At 35.0% G+C, this 21305-nt stretch overlaps 1 protein-coding gene across 3 annotated transcripts in view; it reads right to left on the bottom strand.

Annotated features, from left to right (window-relative positions):
• Positions 1–519: 519 nt before the first annotated feature.
• Positions 520–21305, bottom strand: part of LOC143222752 (uncharacterized) — an 82449-nt gene continuing 61663 nt past the window's right edge. For all 3 annotated transcript variants that reach the window (XM_076449696.1, XM_076449695.1, XM_076449697.1), the window contains 7 exons: positions 18395–18484; positions 14880–15065; positions 11411–11595; positions 10427–10533; positions 5792–5945; positions 3994–5357; positions 520–2697 (listed from right to left, as the gene is read on the bottom strand). In XM_076449696.1, the coding sequence (XP_076305811.1) occupies positions 2696–2697; positions 3994–5357; positions 5792–5945; positions 10427–10533; positions 11411–11595; positions 14880–15065; positions 18395–18484 (2088 nt within the window). In that variant the 3' untranslated portion in view covers positions 520–2695. The remainder of the gene's footprint in view (positions 2698–3993; positions 5358–5791; positions 5946–10426; positions 10534–11410; positions 11596–14879; positions 15066–18394; positions 18485–21305) is intronic.

The following is a 21305-nucleotide window of genomic DNA, read 5'->3' as shown; positions in this document are numbered from 1 at the left end:
GTGAATAAATTCCTGCTTGATAATTATTCGGGTTAAATGTATTCTTAGTAATATCCTTTAGCTAAAATATCCTTTAGCTTAATACATGTTGTAACAGTTTAGGAAATAGCTTTAAAACTGGTGTTCATTACAATATTAAGCAATTTATTTTGTTTTTCAAATATTCGCTATAAAAAGTATTATTTTAGGGTATGAAGCAGGGTTCTTATTCACCTTGTTAAATACACTGAATCTTTGATTGGGCTTCCAACTCGTCTAGTTTTAGGCTTTAATTGTGCATTTCTTGATACTATAAATCCAGTCATATACTACGACGTTCGATATCTAGGTTTAATCCAATTTCTTTTGTTATATTTGGTGTTAAAGTTTATTTTGTATTTTGGAATTTATCACAACGCTTCACAAATTGATTTTATATTTTACTTGGTGGCTTTTTCAAATAAAGTTAATACAATAAATACTTTATTTTGGAAAACAGGAGCATAAATTATGATATTGAAGCAATAAGACAGCTTTTATTCTCCAACCATTTATTTTGCGGCAGATACATTTCCATAGTATTAAAATAGAAATGTTTTAATACACTTGAAAATTCCCAAACCAGACAATATAAACATTCGATTTACTTAAACACAGAAAACAGTTCATAATAAAATAGCAAAATACAGACCTGGTCCTATGAACGATTAAACACATATTTTACAAGACAAATAGCATCCATTACTTTCTAATATAAAACAAATACTTTGTACTAAGTACTTTAAATAATGTTATTACATACAAGATTTGAAAAAGCTGGATTTAAAAATATCCCCGAATTTTGATTCCGATCTTACAATATTCACACTACTTTGATGTACAATGCAATAATACTGTTCATATTTTTCACGTATCCTGTGTTCTAGCATTCGTGAAATGCCCTTTACAATCTTATAGAAAGGCATAAAACGTATAGACTGTTGTATTCAAATGTATCACGACTTTTTCTTATTATTACTTGATTTCTGTTTTAATTATCAAAGTGTTTATTTATGAGACGTAACTTGCAAATTGAAATTTAGAACAGTTGATAATTTAATTAATAAAGTCAGTCGTTTATAGGTTGTACAAATAAAGCAAATAATCATTATTTGTAAATCTGGCAATCAGAAGGTGAAGTATTATGAAGCCTAATTGTCAGCCGTAGACATGGTCTGTGATAAAGTCCCTGTCTATGTAAATTTTGGATTATCTAATAACGCTGGCATGTGATTATATAGGTGGCGTGTCAATACAGTTTTATATTTATACATAATGAAACACATGAGGCAGCATTAATTTATTTTTCTATGATGACTTTTTTCACAACCCTGAACACTTTTTTATGATATTTCAATTGAAATCTGAAATAAAGAAGCAAATTTAAAGCCAATGAATAATAAATTAATTTTATATTAAAAACAAAACAAAACAATGTTTTTATGAGTTCGCAGAGCAATCCAAAATAACTTCTGACCCTTAAACTTTCAAACTCAAGATAAGTACTCGGCCATACCTAAAATAAAGCATAACATAGGTAAATTAAAACAAACATAGCTAGTATTTTTAGGAAGAAAACTTAGAAATTCGTAGTTTATCAGTTTATATCTATGTGAAAGTTTAATGCAAAACACACATACAAACAAACGTATATATATATAATGCACGAAGAAAAGTTGTCAGTGGGAAAACAAAAATAAAAGGAACTGCTGGTGCTATTCATACACTTGGAATATACATTTTGTATTTACAAAATCCCCAAAATCTTATACGTAAACGCATGAAATAAGCAACAACAACTTTTAATACCTGTGATCATACGGTGGGTTATTACAGAAACAACAAATGCTTCACTTCTTGTCAAGGTATATTTTAACTGTGAATAAAATGTTTCTAGGTATTTAAACATAAGAAGCACACAAAACGCACTTAATGAGTACTTTTCTTGGAATAAGTTTTAAAAAATAAAAGTTCTTTACCTATCGTCCTAAATAGAGGAAACTTATAGCTTTCAAAATATAATTGTGTAGTTTACATTGCAGAGTTAAATACTGCAAGGGAAAATATATATATATAATTTTTATTTTTGTGAGTAACATGAATGTATCGACACAAATTTAAATCACAGTCCAAAGTTGTATATATGGATTCGTGCAAAAAAGTCCATGTGTTAGAAAGGAGGCATTAATGGAAACTTCTGATTGAAGTCTGTATCGAATTATTTGGAGAGGATTTTTTACACAGGCGTATCATCAAATATGGGCGGATTCATTAACTTAAACACAGCTTTATCTGGAGGTTTGTTGATTAATCACTTACCTAGAGAATGAATCGTAAATTTAAAAAATGTCAATAAAGTTTCTCAACTCCAGGATAATCATATTCAATAACATAAATTATTCGTCAAATAAGAATGTTAACACATAAATAAATTACTGATTACTGACGAGAGTATTTCATCAATATAATTTGATCCAAACGTCGTTCTATCACATTGTTAAGTAGTAGTATGAAGTATGAAAAGAGTTACTTAGACATGATGTTTGGTGCAACGCTATTGACACCGTTACACGAAGCGTTGTGGAACGACTTTGATACTGTTGCTGACAATGTGTCATACTTCACTTACAGTCCTGCCCATTAGTAATCACAATAGCACAGTCAAGAGAAGCGGTTATTCTGGAAACAAAACCAAGAAACCTATTATTAACCTCAGCGACACTTTTGTATAAAAAAAACCACATTAGTTAAGTTTGAAAGAACGTTTTTGTTAAAAACCGAAGGATCGCAACTAAAAATTACCCTTATTGTCGACAAGAACAAATGTAGTTAAAGTCGATTATCTGTAATAAACATTTGCACTGTAACTAATGGTCTTGCTATGCTCAATTAATTTTTACATAGGAAATATTTTTTTTATTGCATAGCTTTTGTCAAATATTGTGCATGTGATCTTTGGCGTTATATTGTATACACGTTTATGTTGTTAACCCCCCGTATCACAACGGAATGTCCACTGGCTTATAACACTAGAAAAAGGGTTTCGATACCTGTGGTGGGCAGAGCACAGATATCCCATTGTGTAACTTTGTGCTTAATTACAAACGACGTGTATGCTGTTTCCCACTTATTTTAACATGTATAGTCTTTAAACATATCGTTTTATTTAGCATGATAAGTTTTGTACATGATTATTGTGTCAAATCTAGCATCACACACCTCACAATACATGATATAAGAACTTCTAACATTGTATAAGGCTTCTTCTGGAGACACGTGGGTATTGAAGCGATACTAACGTTTGTCATTATTTCTGACAACTTGTATTTTTACTTAGAACAAGTAATACATTAATGAACAGGAAATTTAAACAGCATTTGAAACCATAAATATTTGAGTTGTTTTTTAACCAAAGCAGAATTTTCAGGGTCTATGATAAACTAAGTTAAGCCATAATTCAAGATCGATGGTACAATAATCTTATACATACATAGCAAATGTAACGCTTTTTTCATAATTTCATGTTCATTCATGTAGATATGTTTTTAATACGCGCTATTGTCTTTAATGAAGGGACTCGAAGTATTTCATATTCTATTTCTGATTAGGTCAATGTGTAACTTGGCATTAGAATAGGCAAAACTATAAGTGTGAAAAAAGGGATCCTGTCAAATTTAATTTATTGCTATTGCAAATTTAAAAGAGGTTAAGATGTCAATGATTTTTTTTTATTTTAGCCGTTTTAGAATTAAACAGGGTCAAAGATTATTACATAGCAGTTATGAAATTTCTAAAACGACTGAAAAAAGATCAAGAAACGATTAACTTTTGAACTTTCCAAAACTTTTGGACCATCTTATAAATCTTTATTTATCTTAGTTGTTGAGTAGTTATGCACAGACTGTCATCTAAACAGCAGCCATAAACGCCTCCAAAATGATATAAAATAGGCATTGTAAAATATCGACTACTTACAAGAAGGGCCTTGATGCTGTTCCTTCCAGCTCTCGATAAAGCTGGACGAGAGATTTCCTGGAGAATGATGATTGTATTTTCTGTGGACGAGACTAGAGCTACTTAACTGCTGAGGAGATGAGGAATGACCACTGCCTGGCACGTGATAGTGAGCAAGACTATCTGAGCTGCCATCATGGTAATCTTCAAGAGGAGAGTCAATAGGAACCAATGAACCATTTCGACTAAGATCCATCATATCCTTGAAGCCTTGCCGATCTGCAATGTTGTGGCGACTTGGCATCTGGAAGGATGAACAGTAATCCACACAACCTGCTGTATATGCAAGTTGGACACTGTTTTGGTAGTTTAGGGATTGTTCATGATCATAGAATCTTCCAATGTCTACTCGAGGATGCTTAGTAAACGTCCTGTCTCCAAAGCCTTTCCGACAACCCGTGTTTTTTGCCATAGCATCAGTAATACCAGTATCACAAGTTTCCACACTATAACTTAAACGCGGATAAAAAACACTCCCGAATCTAGATGCTGATTTAGTAGCACTGCCACTGTTAATTATTTGACGAGGACGAAAGTCTGAAAGAGGTCGTAGGTCCTTCAGGGATCGAGAAACGTCTTCGGCACTGTCGGCGAGGATTCGAGTACTTTCGGAAAGGATAGCTGAGATCGTAGAGCCTAATGGCACATAAGAAGTGACGTCACGGGGGTAATGAATGGAAGAAATCATATTTGATACATCATCTGTGTTAGTAGGAGTTAAGGACTGTTCTACATCTGTCACTGTCTCATCCGCGGTTACGAGCTTCTGAGTATGAATTCCTCCTTGGTGATGATAAGGGACTGTCAAAAGCAGTTGGGAGCTTCCGTAGTAGTCAGCTGGGGGTGACATCGCACTAATTTCTGAAATATGAACTGGTAATCCAAATCCACTGTTAAAAGTGGAAGATGAATAAGGAAAAGAGGATCTGTTAAAATTTGGTATTTTTGGTTTTATTTCAGTTTCTTCGATACAAGGAGAGGGTGCCCTTTTTAGGGATTGCCATATAGATCCATCTTTTCCAACTGAAATACTGGAATAAGGCGCAGGTAGCCCCGCTTGATGGGAAGATGCACCAAATTGGAGAACACTAGGATGTTGAGAGGAACCATTCAAGGGTGTTCCAGGATGGTGGTGAATGTGATAAGGCGTTGGCGGAAGTGTTCCTTCTGTTGGTGGAGGGTGGTGGTACGACATTACGGTAGGATAGTAACTTGGAAGACGTGTAGAATGGGTCTCATAACCAATTTCATAATGCATTTTAGACTGTAAGGAGTAAAACTGATAGAGCCAACTGTTTACTCGCATTACAGCAGCTTCTCTCTCGCTAAAATAAGAAACAAGTGATCGTGTTTATTTCCAGGATCTAATCACTAGCGCTACATTTTTAAACCACATAGAACATTTACTATTACGAGATTAAGGTACCTGTTTATATCCATTTAATTCTTTTAAACAACTTAGAATACGGATGAATAAGTAACAACATTATAATCTGATACAGATTTTAAGATACATTCGGGATATTCGGTTGTATATCGTAAAATATATTAATATCTTACGATGTTGAAAAAAATCAGGCTGTTACAAATATTTTACCAGCTGTATTTTCCACTAGTCAACGATTTTAAACATGGTGTTTTTGTGTAGCCAGGGTTTCATTCAATGTCCAACTGCAAATATGAAACTGATGAAATGTGACAAGAAGTTTTTAAACACGTGAACTGCAAAAGGAAAACTGCTGAGTGGCCCAGACCTCACCTGAGAACTTGATTAGTACAGACGATGACTGGCTGTTGGGAGCTATCTGAACTGTCTTTAACCTGTAGCACAGCGTGTACCCATAACCAGCTCCCTGTGGTGGTCTGAAGCCGGAGTAACATTATACATGAACGTTCCTGCTCAGATTGCGTGACTGGAAAGAAAAGAAAAAGACTAAGTGAGAAGCTTCAAGGCTGCTTCATAGTAATTCTTTAGAAATATTAAATATTGAAACGCACATGTATCGAACTCAACAACGTTAAGCGTTAAGGGTAAGTGACACAGGCGACTCACCAAATTTTCGATGGTCCCAATGTGGGTAGGATAGTAGCCTCAGTTTCTGCTTAAGCTGCCAGTTAAGCTATCTCTCTCCATGCAAAGTAAACAACGGCATTTCTAATTTACAAAATCCTTAGGACTATGTTGCTTTACAGATTAACACAGCGCATCAGAGTTTGTTATTCAAGAACAAAGTTAAAAATCAGTCAACAAATTTTATAAATTTTATAATGATTCTGACTTACAGGTGATTGAGATTTACTACGTACATACATGTTATCTTAAATCAACACCATTTCCCCAAACCTACAAGAACTATCGACGGTAAATATACCGTTATTATATAGCTGTTTCAGTTGGCGGTCAAAATGTTAATAACCTTAACGCAGGTTATTCACCGGTGTTTCAACGTTAAGCGATGTATTTAAATAACTTCTGTTAATAATAAAGTTTGAACCATTTGATTGATTACCAAACACAAAATATGAAAAAAAGAGTAAATGGTCGATGTGGATATAATGCAGTCTTGTTTTTATAAGACAGCACTGAGGTTTTGGATTTATTGGTAGTTTGACGATACTTAAAATTTAATAGTTTTAACTTTGTTTTTCAATTAAACCAAGATCTGTTTGTAAGAATCTTGTGTGTAAAGTTAAATATATTCGTAACAATAAACTGTAAAGCTTGCTACAATGTCAGTTTTTAACACAATTTTCACGATATGTTTGAATTAAATATTTCATTACCGAAATCCTTATGAAAATTCACAAGTAATGCACACACAAGTGTGTGTGTGTGTGTTTTGTTATAGCAAAGCCACATGGGGCTATTTGCTTTGTCCACTGAGAGGAATAAAAGCTCTGATTTTGATGTAAATCTGTAGACTTATTGCTGTCCGACAGAGGGACTGTACCTATAAGAAGAACACAAACTGAGTAGCTGTAATTATATGGTCAATTTATCATAAGCACAATACATTATTACAGAAAATACAAAAGAAAAGTAAACAAGTTGTACAGTACACCATATTCTGTTTTCTTTCAACAACGCAGTAAACTTTATATTCTATTATAAATCGGTCAACGTATAGTTGTAAAATATTCTTTCACTGTACTGTATTACTTTCCATAGTTCAGCAATGTTGCCATTTAGCCTTTCCAGTTTCAGTACAAGCCCACAGAGCCTTAATAACACTATGTAACAAAATTTTTACTTTTTCTTGTTCCTGGACAGAAAGTGTTATTTCCTAATTGTCTATGCCTAAAGTAAATGAAAAAGACCAATTTTTCTCTTCAAACTTTGCTTTCGTGACCTGGGTAATGAAATTTTCAAATTTACCCATTTTCCAGGTAGATTCAGTGCTGAGTAGCTGATAGAGAATTTTCTCGAACTTACAAGAATTAAAAACAAATTTTAGAATGTTGTAGAACTTATAAGAATTTTCTAGAATGTTGTAGAGCTTCACTCGTCAAGATGGGCTCTGCTTCTACCACAATGTATTCGGTCTGTGCGAGACAATTGGAATTGCCTGTAACCCGAACGAGTGGCGCCTCTTCATTGATAGCTCATCCAGAAGCCTCAAAGCTGTGCTGCTCCATTAAGGGTATAAGTATCCGTTTCTTCCCCTGCGTCATTCGGTGCATCTCAAAGAGGAATACAACAGCGTCATGGCCTTGCTAGAAACCTTGAAATATGATGAGTATGGCTGGAAGGTTATCGGAGACTTCAAAATGGTAGCATTCCTGATGGGTCTCCAACGAGGCTTTATTAAGTTTCCATGTTATCTTTGCCTTTGGGACACCGTAGCGCACTAAAACAGGAAGCACTGGCCACAACGGACCGAGTTCGCAGTGGGGAGACACAATGTCAAATGTGAGACAACAGTGGACCTTTAAAAAGTGTTGTTCCCACCATTGCACTTAAAATTAGGTTTTATGAAACAATTTGTCACAGTTCTTGATAATGAGTCTGCAGCCTTCAAGTACCTTCGAGACTTCTTCCCTAAACTGTCTGAGGCAAAAGTCAAAGCTGGTGTCTTCGTTGGACCACAAATAAAGAAGATCCTGCAGTGCACAGAATTCCCCAAGAAGCTCAGTAAGAAGGGAAAAAAAGCTTGAGGCAGCTTTGTCGCAGTGGTTCGGGGCTTCTTGGGCAATCACAAGGCCAAACATTATGTGGAATTGGTTGAGGCTCTGGTGAAAAACTACGGCAAAATGGTCTGTAGGATGTTTCTGAAAGTCCATATCCTTGATGCTCATCTTGATAAATTCAAAGAGAATATGGGAGCATACTCAAAGTAGCAAGGCGAGCGCTTTTACCAAGATACACTGGACCTTAAAAGCCGCTACCATGGAACGTCTTACGAAGATATGATGGGAGACTATATTTGAGGGCTTATACGTGAAAGTGATTTACTTACTACTTACTTCTAAATATTTTTGTATGACTTTAGTATAAATACATGTAAATCTTGATTCACATGTTGTTTTATTCAGACCTTATGTTTATGAAAGTGTTCAAATCTTCCCCGTCGTTACATAGAAAATAGGTTAATTTCTAAATTTCATTATCCAGGTCACAAAGGCAAAGTGTGAAGGGAATAGTGGCCATTTGCTGTACTTTTGCAAGATAAGCAATTAAGAAATAACACATACTATCCAGGAACGAAATTTGTGTTACATAGTGTAATAGTCCTATTGGGTTCTATTTAGAACGAGCCATGGCGTAAGTATCGGTTTCTTTATCCTTTCTATCCCGGCATGACCAGGTGGTTAGATCGTTTGACTTCTGAACTGAGGGTCGCGGGTTCAAGTCTCCTTCACACCAAACATGCTCGCCCTTTCATTCACTGGGTTATAGTAATGTGACGGTCACTTCCAGCATTCGTTAGTAAAAGAACAGCCCAAGAGTTGACGGTGTGTGGTGATGACTAGCTGCCTTCCCCCTTGGTATCAAACTACTAAATTAGGGATGGATGGCGCAGATAGCCCTCGTGTAGTTTCGTGGGAAATTCAAAAACAAACAAACGAACGCTATCCTTTCAAGGATCGTTTGACCACGTACTCAAAATTACTGTCTTGCTAGAAGTTAATATTCCCTATATGTTTTGTTTGTTTTTGAATCTCGCATAAAGCTACTTGAGGGCTATCAGTTCTAGCCGTCCCTAATTCAGCAGTGTAAGACTAGAGGGAAGGCAGCTAGTCATCACCACCCACCGCCAACTCTTGGGCTACTCTTTTACCAACGAATAGTGGGATTGACCGTAACATTATAACGCCCCCACGGCTGAAAGGGCGAGCATGTTTGGCGCGACGGGGATGCGAACCCGCGACCCTCAGATTATGAGACGCACGCCTTAACACGCTTGGCCATGCCGGGCCACACATGTTTTGTTCCTGAGGGAATAACATGATGGATAAGAATATTTAAGCACCTGTCAACAAGCACAGTATCATCAATTTTGTGGTATCTCCGTAAAAGTTGTTTGAAATACAGAACGAACTTAGACTGAAGTAGCTGCTAAATGTTAAAAGCAGCTGCCGTGCTGTTAAAACCAGTTCAATCTAGGGGTACTGAGAGTATAACCCGTAGAAAATTAATATAATCATAATATAGTTTACAGTTGCTGTATATATTAAGCATGTGAAACAGAAGTTGCTACAATGTCATCAGCACCCCTGGTCCGTACGCCTTCGGCCTTAGATATTTAACCTCATTTTTGAAGAGCTTTCTAGTTTATCACTATTAACAGTATATCGTTAAAAGTAACCTTTCCAGAGTTACTATATAGATTTATTTAAAATATGAAACTGTGTTTCAATCTGTCGTCTTCACTTGTCAAAATTTTAACTTCTACACATTCCCCATGTAACATTTCTGTCCTACTGCGAATAGAAATACTCACTGTCTGATTGGTTGGATAAGAGCCAATCACATACATGACTATATGCTGGTATAGTTCATCTTCGTACAGTATAGGGGAGACAATTCCTTATTTGCATTTCAAAATAATTTTATTCAGTATGTCTATAATGATTTTTAATTGTGTATGTACAAAATTAGTAAGACTAAAACAAAATAAATGTTTTTAATCACATTACATTTACAAACACATGACAACTAATGCTTTTAAAATATTTTGAAGAAAAAAGAAATTTCATTTCAGACAACAATTCAAGAACTTCATTAAATAGCTCCGTAAAATTTTGGTAGGTATTTCATATACATACAAGAAACAAAACAAGATAAAAGTTTCAATGGTTTCACACTATTCAGTTGGCACTGTACGGGTATGCCTTTAAGATATGTTATATTATATCAAACCATGATAAACAAAATCTTTAAACCACTACTTACTCAGTCTGTGTTTGGACTGGGCTTCTCTTAAATGATCCCAATGTATGAGCTCGTACCAGGACACACCCTGAAGGCTTGACTTGTTGTAACCTAAGTAGAACTCTCCGCTGAAACATAAATCAGATATATATATTTCTTATGGTTAAACGTAAGATATATTTGCAGGCTTAAATATCTTGTTGTTCGCTCCTTAGCACTCTGCACTTGTTCTGCTTATACCTTGCAAACTAAACGGGCACATTATTGTATTGCTTCCTCGAAGAACAATTTCTGTTCATTGAAGCATCCTTTATCACCATCTTACGTTCTAAAGCATAGTTTTGAGTTTTAACGTGATTCCTTCGTGTCACGTATATGTGCAGCATAAATCAGTCACGTGTGTTTCCACTTTGTATTAAGCTAATCTTCGAAACGTATTACACAGTTTCAATGCGTTCTATGCTTTTCATTTTTGATGTTAATTTAATATATTTCAATTTAATATTGCGATCTAAGCAAGGTAGGTTCCTGTTATTTTTAGTCTCGCGTTTATGGAAATACAAGTTTAAAAGTCAACATTTCCGTTGCTTAACGTGAGAAGTCTTCTTACAAGTAATATCTACCTATAGTTATTTGCAAAAAATAAGAAATCGGATACAAAACATACGTCAAAAGTATGTAAGCTACTTAAGCATGTTGAGTAATTCGTGCCAATCAACAGAAAATAAGTACTTTTAGTTAAAAATCTTGACTTTAACAAAATACTTTCATTGTTTGAGCAAAAACTCTTATTTTCAGTAACTAAGAGCTGACTTACTATCTCTTTGTTTAAGTAAAATAATTAGTTCAGTTATGAGAGAAACTTGTCCAAGATTGAATAGGTGTTTTTTCTTTCAGTTAAACTCATCTCTATTTTTGTGAACAAAGTATGAATTAGAATATGTAAATACGTTTCTTCCTTTTCAAGTAAATTAGCTGTATTTTTTAATATAAAATGTCACTTACTTGTTATCGATATGAATAAATTTCATGTTCATGGAGTGAATGGACGTAAAGACTGTGGTTGTTCCCTGCACCACACACTCTCTTGTTTCTGGCATGGCAACCGGGGTACAAATTGCTAAGAACACTGGCTCATTACGGCTACATAACGGCAGAAAACTGACGAAGTGACCCTGAACTAGTACCACCTAGTGAAAATAAAATAAAAATAAAAATGTGGCCAGGTGGTTAAAGTGCTCGACTCGTAATCTGAGGGTCGCAGGTTCGATTCCCCATCGCACCAAACATGATCGCCCTTTCAGCTGTAGGGTCGTTATAAGTCACGGTCAGTCCCTCTATTCGTTGGTAAAAGAGTAGCCCAAGAGCTGGTGGTGGGTGGTGATGACTAGGTGCCTTCCTTCTAGTCTTACACTGCTAAATTAGGGACGGCTAACCAGATAGCCCTCGTGTAGCTTTACGCGAAATTAAAAATAACAACAACAGACAAACACGTCCGTTATTATGTTTGAGGGGAAGTTCGTGTAAAGAGTTAATGCTTTATCGGTTGAAGATCCAAAGGTGTATTTATTGATTAAACTTGTATTATTAGAGCAGTAATGCTTAAACGCTTTTCTGGATATTAAACGAATATTAAAAAATTTCGAAATGATCTTTCTTTATTTAGACACGTATTATAAAAACGCAGTAACCTTAAATGTTATCTTTTATAACAAATCCCGTGTTTTTGTTCGCTAATTTCTTGATATTCATTGAAATGTGCTGGAATTTTCCGATATTCACAGTAGTTGATGCTAATATTTCAGGATAAACTTTGTGATAAAAATATATATTATTTAATTTTTTATCCACATACTTAATACCAAAATCAATTGTCTAGTTTAATGCTATTCATAATCCACTCTTCCATGATTGTCAGCTTTTGTTATTTGAACCAAATATAACTCATAATGATCATGTTATTACAAAATTAACAGAATCAACAGAAAACGTTTGTAATGCATGAGAAACCCGAACGTTTTTGGAAATTGGACTGTCATTCATTTCTCTGTTATTTCACCCAGATGAAATAAATTCTACTTTTAGAAAACACTTGGATTATTGTGTTTTTTTTCGATATTGTTCTCAGTGTATAGTCTATGGTTATTCTGATTTCTCTAACTTCAATTATTACCACAATGGAAAGATTAAAATAATTGTTTGGTTATTATCCACAATATAATTATTCTATGTAACATTCTCGATAAGGATCTAGAAATTCTACAAGTAACGTAATAAATCTTGACTAAAATTAAATACCTACTAAATGTAATAGCACCTTCAGATGTCCGTATCGGCTAGTATTCTAAATAGCCTTTCATATCTTATTGTCCACACCTCTATAATTCCATATAAGTTACAGTAGTAAGTGTTCTACAAATCCCCTGAGCTCATGAAAATATATTACATTTTTCAAATCATATTTAATCATAACGTATGTTTTGAACGATTTTGTTGCAAATGGCATCTCTCGTTCATTGCGATGTATTTATGTGCATAGTTTATAGGAATGCAACATATTTGTCTTCAATTCGACTTCCAACTACGTAACTTCAAATATATGATAATCTTTACTCTTTTATTGGTCATAATAATTGTTAGTTTATGAGACAATGGAGTAGCTTACCAAATGAAACAAGTATTTGTTTTTACCTACAAACTAACTAAATCGCTAGGCGACACAAACTGAGTAAATTAAACCATTTATAAGGACCACGTAGGATTAAACGCGCGCATTTCTCAATAGCTTCACTTCACAGCTATGAGGTACACGAATTTCATATAATACGAAATAAAAACTTGAGATTTTGTCAATAATATGAGGTCTATTCAAAAAAATACGCGGACTGTTTGAATTGTCTCCAGTTGGCTCCAGGGGAATCCGCTTGGTATCGCTAGGTTCGCATAGATCAGCTGATTACGAAGCCATTTCCCGATTGCAGATATCTTCATTTGTGTATTAGCTACGCGGTTTTAAGTGAAGTGCAATTTTTTCGTTTGGCGGATTTCAGAATGAATGACCTGAAGGAGCAACGACTTGCTGTGAAATTTTGTGTTAAACTTGGAAAATCTGCGACTGAAACTTTTGCTATGCTTAACACGGCTTACGGTGATGTTGCTATGAAGCGTACGGCATGTTTCAAGTGGCATGAACGTTTTAAGGATGGTCGACAGTCCATTGAAGATGATGAGCGTCCTAAACATCCTTCCACGTCAACTGACGACTCACACGTCGACAAAATCAACACCCTGGTGCGGGCAAATCGACTGTCTGACAGGGAGCTTGCTGAAGAGTGTGGGATATCAGTTGGATCTTGTTACGAGATTTTGACCGAAAAATTGAAGATGCACTGCGTTGCTGCGAAATTCAGCCCTCAGAACTCGTGAATTTTTGGCCAAACACTCGATTACTGTTCTTCCCCCCCCCCCTACTCACCTGACCTTGCTCCTTACGATTTTTTCTTGTTCCCCAAACTCAAAAGACCCTTGAAAGGAAGAAGATTTGAGACGATTCCCGAGATTAAGGCAAATGCGACGAAGGAGCTGGAGGACATTACAAAAGAAGCGTACCAGGACTGTTTCAACAAGTGTAAACACCGTTGGGATAAGTGTGTGCGTTGGGGAGGAGAGTACTTTGAAGGGGTCCCAGACCTGTAACTTCTAAATAAAGTACATTTTGTTTTATGACGTCAGTCCGCGTATTTTTTGAACAGACATCGTATATTACAAACTTCTTTTTGAAACGTCCACTTCTTCGGCCCTCATGCATGTTTGTTTGAAGACAGCGTCACCAGATGTCGTGATTAACAGCTTTGTAAAAACTTTATTCTTAATACTTTATTTCGGCGGAAAAGGCGCCTTAAAACCACTTAAAGGTTACTAAATGAAAGGTGATGATTAATACATTGTAATATAAATCAAGTTTAATCTTAAAATATAAAAAAATAATAAAACGTAATATTACCTCTGTTAGCAAGAATAATCTTCATCGCCCAACATACTGGTTACTAAATGTACATTTGAGAGCAAATATACGATTCTCCAATATATAGGTGAGTAAAATGTTGTTCACTTTGCAGTATGCTTTAATCTCTTTTTAACATTGTTTCTACCGTTTTCTAACAGAAGATTAAAATGCATTCTAATATAAAACTGCCATTCACTCTTCGTTAATTTGTTTAATAGGATCCCCACTTAATAGTTGTGTTGTTTTTTTTTAGATTTATTTAAGAGACAAAAAATATAAAATTCTACTTCAGGTTTTACCTAAAATATTTCATCAGATGCTGATAGCTTTAAACGATGATATTTTCTGCTTGAAATAGAAATGACAAATTAGGTAAACATTTTAATTATTAAACATAAATTTTTTAATTTATTTTAATCGGTATATAACTGTTATTTTTTAACAAAACTATTAACTAATTTTACTGACCTTTTGGTCTCCAAATCTCATCTGTCTACGAGCATTTCTGGAGACATTCATGCGACAGAGAAACATACGAGTATCAGGAACTAAATTGAGAGGGTTAGGATTTCTCATAAGCTCTGTTTGGATGCTTTGGTGATCCTGTTTCTCGATGATGTCATATACGCTATCACCATGAATTAATAGGTCCTCCTGTACAAATACATCAGTATTCAAGTTTTATGTTCCAGTCTAATGTTCTGAAAACGAATTCATTCCAAATGAACTATCACTTATGAAATAATACATACCTATATGTTGATTTGGATATATTTTACATAGAAAGATCTGCCTCACACGGTAGTAATGGAGGTGACAGTCATTGCCGATATGAAGAAGACGAAATTAAATAATTATGTTTTTAAATTATAGGTTTATTGTAGTAATTCACTGTATTAAAAATAGTAAGCCATTTATAAAGACAATAAACGGATAACCTTGAATATATAGTTTAAAGTAATTCTTGAAACATTACTTCTTTTTAACTTCTTACTTGTCTGACTTATATAAAAGCTATAAAATGCATTATAAAATTAAGTGTATTGGTGTATTTTTTTAATGGAGAGCCATATGAGGGATATCGGTTCAGTCCACCAAGGATAATAGAACCCTTGATGTTAGCGTTGTAAATCCGTAGGTTTAAAGCTGTGCGAGAGGGAAACTGCGTAGGTAAGACTTATACGAGTTTCCTACTCCATTCTCAGTGTTTGCTGGATCTTTCAGTTACTGTATTTCGAGATGTAATCATGGCCGGAGGATGTGCGAAGAGCTACCATAGGTCACGTGACCCCGAATGTATCAATAGTGTTCTTGAATTGTTAGAAACCCAAATTACGAATAAGGTTAACTTTTCCTTTAATAGTCGCGAAGCAGGTGAAGTGTACAACATCTGTTATCCGTCTTTGGCACCCGTCCAATTTTCGGTTACGACCATGTGCCAGAAGTACCGCACGATGTAACTTCTAATTGGTTGAATCTCCTTTAATACTCAACAATTATTGCTGGTATTCTAGATATTAATCAAATGGTGTGATACAAGTCCATTACAACCACTGATGTACGACGTAATATACACTTACAGTGTATATTGTTATATTCTTGTATGCAAAAATACGGGACTTACACAAGTTTCCGGGAAACCGAGCTGATTAGTCCGCGACGGTAGACATTAGCTACAGCACGAAGTTATGGGAATTGCACATGATTAAGGCTTATGTATAGTTCAATGTTCGGGTTCTTAGCGATAGTCATTATGTATGATGGATAAAGAACCCACTTTCTGACATTTTTCAGAAAACACCTAGCTATTACTACTCGTGGAAAAATCGTAACATTTCTGTTTAAAGCTTGTGTACATACACGAAATTAATATTTTTGACGCTTTTCCCACAATAATCATTAGAGTTTGTAGAAAACTGCTCTTTAAGCTTAGGAAATGCTTTCATCCCAATATAAACATGTATCTTGCAATGGTTTCGTTTTCTTTTATTCAAAGCTTTTACGATAATAAAGAATATAAAACTTACGCTACAATATTTAAATTCGTATAGTACTTTGCAATCTAACATGAACAACGCTGTGCTTAAATACCATTATTACTGATCAATATAACATGTATAGTACCGTCTTTAAACATGAACAATAGTGCTAAGTATAACATACATATTATACTATCTGTAAACGTGTATAACACTGATCAATATAGCACAGTAAATGCACTTCTCCATTTCTTGAACACAGCATTTCAACGTCTCAACCATTTTGACACCTGTCTTATCCTAGGTAACCAGGGATACAACAAACCCTAGTGCTGGATGAAAGATATGGTGTGGTTGATGTATTATTGCTTGTTTGTTTGTTTGTTTGTTTTGCAATTTCGCGCACAGCTACACTAGGACTATCTGCGCTAGCCGTCCCTAATTTAGCAGTGTAAGACTAGAGGAAAGGTAGCTAGTCATCACCGCCCACCGCCAATTCTTGGGCTACTCCTTTACTAACGAATAGTGGGATTGACACTCACATTATAACACCCCGACGGCTGAAAGGGCGAGCATGTTTGAACGCCTTAATCCACCTGGCCATGCCTGGCCCGTATTATTGCATATTATTCTTTAATTTCTTTCAGAAGTGTTTATAATTATTGTTGTGGATTTTCTCCCTTTGATGCCATAGTCGTCTGACTCTCTCCAAAATCAAGAAAACTAGCCTGCCTAGTTCGCCAAATATTTTGAATGATGAGTTGGTGAATATAAGTAAACATAAAATATACATAAGATAATGTTAGAGTAGACACATAATGTAATGTTAGAAATTCATTATCTTGACTCTGATGTGTCGTGACTTCAATAAAAATAATAAACTATCTTACCCTTTTCACTCCAAAACTGATAAGTAACAAAGTCGAGAGGCAACGTCATCACTGATTAATAGCATATATGGTGTGTTGAAGTTCTTACGATTTGATGCTTTCATCTGTGGCAGTATTAGCAAATGCAAGGTCTTAATAATGAAATTGCAATGTCTATTTATTGCTATAAATTTAGGAGAAGTTCCATCAACCCGAAAATGTTTTCAAAATTAATGGTCAAACTAAGTGTCAAACTGTTATTTCAAGTTATTAAACAAGTAACTACAAAAGTTAATGGTAAAAAATACACGCTTTTATATATTTGAAATAGCACGAGATCTCCCAGGTAGTCAGTCTGTCGTCCTGCTATTGCTCAAGATATTGTATTTTTTTTTGCAGCATGGTCTAATCATCATCAACAGTAATTTAACAATTTCCAAACAAACGTAAGATCAGATGGAAAGGCTTGAGGTTAAGGTGTATAGTTTTATATTTAGAAACTTTCTTTGTAATTTTTTAATTGTTTAGGTTACTGTCGCATAGCAACATAACCTTTAAAGTTGAGCAGTTAATATGTATAGTCTTATTGTGGAAAGTAATTATTCAATAAAGGTAAGTGATTATGATGAATAATCTTACTCTTGAAAGTAACCCTATAAAGACAAATTGTTAATATGTGTAGCGCTTTTCAGAAATGTAACTTTGCAAGTTTCAACAAGGTTAAGTACTACTCAAAGGACTTTACCTTTCAAAGGTAATCAATTTTGATGAACAGTATGAATCTGAAAAGTAAATAAGTAAGCTATTTGGAGTAAGTAAGCCTTAAGCAAGGACAACGTTATCTTACAAAATTAAAAAGTTCACATTAGAAGGTCTAAAGAACATAATCTTACAAAAACAATGGTTTAATAACGTCATCGTATAAGTTTTAGTGGTTGAGAAGCGCAATTTTATTCAAACCTTATCCCCTCCCCATACAAATGTGTACATTAAAAGTCTATAGCCAGTCTGTCTTACAGGATATACATGCGTTGCTTCTTTACCTCAGGTAACCTAAACACATAGAGAACAAATGTGGTACATGTTTGAATGTGTGAACTGTGCACATGGCTAGTGAACAATAGTTTGTGCTCACCATGGAGTGACCCAGATATTCTGCAGCGTTGTCCGATATGTATAGAAGTTTTCCATTCTGTGTCATCATCATAAGAAATCCGCTGAGAGCCTGTTACAAATGGAGAACAAAATCTAAAGTACCTAACATTTGTTTGTTCAAAACATTTTTTCCCTCTGAACTATATAGACTCCATAACTTAAGTTACTTATAAATCTCTGCATGAAATGTCGTATATGAAGATGTACTGTATTGCAATACAATTGGATTCAAGAAAAAAAATATTTAAAAACAGATAGCATTACAAGCTGTAAAGTGATGTATGTATGTTCATTAATATTATATGAATATTGGCCTTAATTATATTGGCCTTAAATAGCGTATCTTAATTTTTATCATAACATAGGATAGTTTATCCACAACTAATAAGAAACAAGATACAAGCGTTTACTTCAGTTGTATTGTATTAGTTAACGCAAGAAATGTGAAAACTTGGGAATGATTTCAAAAACGTAATTTATAATAGATTTATGTGAAATTAGGTAGATATAGCAAAATCACAATTTTAATCTATTCCTAATTTCAAATAAGTAATGAAATCAGAAATATTTAGCAAAATTACTTTTCCTATTTGAACAAAAATTTAATACAAAAATTAAAACTAAAAATCATACGTTGCTTAACTGTAAAAATGAATTTAGCTTTAAATGCCAATAGAAGTTATTTGCCTTAATGCCTATTAGAATAATTAATCATTCGAAAGAGACTCGTGTTTAACTTATAAAGTGTCCTCCCCTTTGGGTTTACAACATTAAAATCAGGGGTTCGATTCCACTCGGTAGACATAGTAGATAGCCCGATGTGGCTTTACCATAAGAAAAACACACACATACTTATTAAGTGGATTCACACTGAACACAAAGTTTAGGTATGTGAGTGAACATAATCTGGTTAATGATAGTGGAAATAAGATACGCACAACGGTAGTGGTGGCGAAAATAGTCTAGATTACAGTTACGCTATATAACCATGCCAACATATTTTGATAAGTGGGTTGAAAGAGGTGAGCATCTTGGATTAAAAGACGGTGAATTACAAGAGTTTGCTAAACAACAATAACTAGAGAGTGAAGAGCAGCAACAGAAGAGAAAAAGAAGAGACAGAGAAGAGAGGAAAAAAGAATAAACGAAGAAAAAGAGATACTGCAAATATGGAGAATAAGAGTACAAACTGAGATTGCCAAGTTCACTCAACCAAAATGAAAGAGACCAACAATGTCAGTGGCGTTAGGACTGACCAGCCAAGTTTCCCAAATCTGATGAACGGAAAGACGACATGGATACTTTCCTGTAAAGATATGAAAGACTCATTGAAAGTAAGAACTAGGGCAAAGATCACTAGGTAGTCAGTCTCAGCCAATTTTTCGACTTTAAACGCTGAGAATTATACAGGGTGTCCCAAAATAACGTTTACACTCTTTGACTGTGTACAGCTAATAAACCGTTTCTTTTGTTTCAGATTTGACTTGTGTCCAAGGATGGCGGATAATCAGCTTACAATCGAGCACAAAATATTCATTCTTAAAACTTTTTGGAAAGACGAAAACAAAGCTGAAGTGCAAAGACGTTTTACTAGAAAGTTCCATATGGATGCGCCATCTTGCCCCAGCATTTCACGCATCATCGCCAAGTTTGATGAACACGGAACTCTCCATCATATGAGAAAGGGTCGTTCCGGTTGAAAAAGATCATCAACAAGCCCAACAAGAGAGCAAGAAATCATTAATAATGTTCTGAATTCTCCAAGAAAATCAGTGCACCAACTGTCTCGTGAAACAGGTATCCCTAAATCCAGCGTTCATCGCATTTTGAAGTGTTCCCAATTCAAAAGTTTCATCCCATTGCTTGTTCACGCCCTGAATGAGGATGACCCTGATCGAAGGGTTTAGTTCTGTGAATGGTATCTTGCTAGATGTGCAGGCGATGATGAATTTCCACTCAAAATTGTTTGGAGTGACGAAGCAACGTTTAAGCTGAATGGCTCAATAAATCGACACAACTGCACCTACTTGGCAACAGAAAATCCACATGTTACAGAGGAACATCACTTGAATTTGTCTGGAGTGACTGTGTGGTGTGGTCTGTCCGCTAGGGGACTCATCGGACCATTCTTTTTCCAAGACACTGTAACAGGATTGAATTATCTCAACATGCTACAAGAGCGTGGCATGGCAAACTGGATGGCGCTCCTCTCCACTTCCATCACGACGTGAGAGCTTATCTGGATGCATCTATGCTAGACAGATGGATTGGATGAAGAGGAAGTGTAGAATTTCCTGCTAGATCACCAGATTTGACACCCATGGATTTCTTTTTGTGGGGGTTTCTGAAAGACAAAGTTTACAGCACAAAAAGGGAAACAATGGACGAATTGAGAGTTGCAATTGAAGAACAATGTGCTTTAATACCAGATGAGATGGTGTTTGATGTGTGCACTTCCATTTCTTCCCGTTATGAGATGTGTCTGGAGCAGAATGGATTTCAGTTTGAACACCTGAAGTGAAGCAAGCAAATTGTGACATTTTACAATTTCAACCAAGGAGAGTTTTCCTTGGGAAGAATTTTATTTGTTATTTTTTCTCTTGATTTCAGTATTAAATCTTTAAATAAATCCTTTGGCTATCATATGTATCTTGTTTCATTGTTAAAATCAATAAGCAAGGCAAGTTATAATGATCCAAAGAGTGTAAACGTTATTTTGGGACACTCTGTATACCTAAGCGTGACACCAGAAGATGCCATGGACTATGGTGAGTTAAAAGTGCCCTTGCTTAAACGCTATGGATTTACTGAAAAAATATTTTCGTTGCAAGTTGAGAGAAGTCAAACATGACTCTGAAGAAACTGTATTTCAATTTGTTTTCAGGGATTGA

This window comes from Tachypleus tridentatus, chromosome 8 (assembly GCF_004210375.1).
Source record: "Tachypleus tridentatus isolate NWPU-2018 chromosome 8, ASM421037v1, whole genome shotgun sequence".
NCBI classification, from domain to species: Eukaryota; Metazoa; Arthropoda; class Merostomata; order Xiphosura; family Limulidae; genus Tachypleus; species Tachypleus tridentatus.
This window is presented reverse-complemented; position numbering and strand designations above follow the sequence as displayed.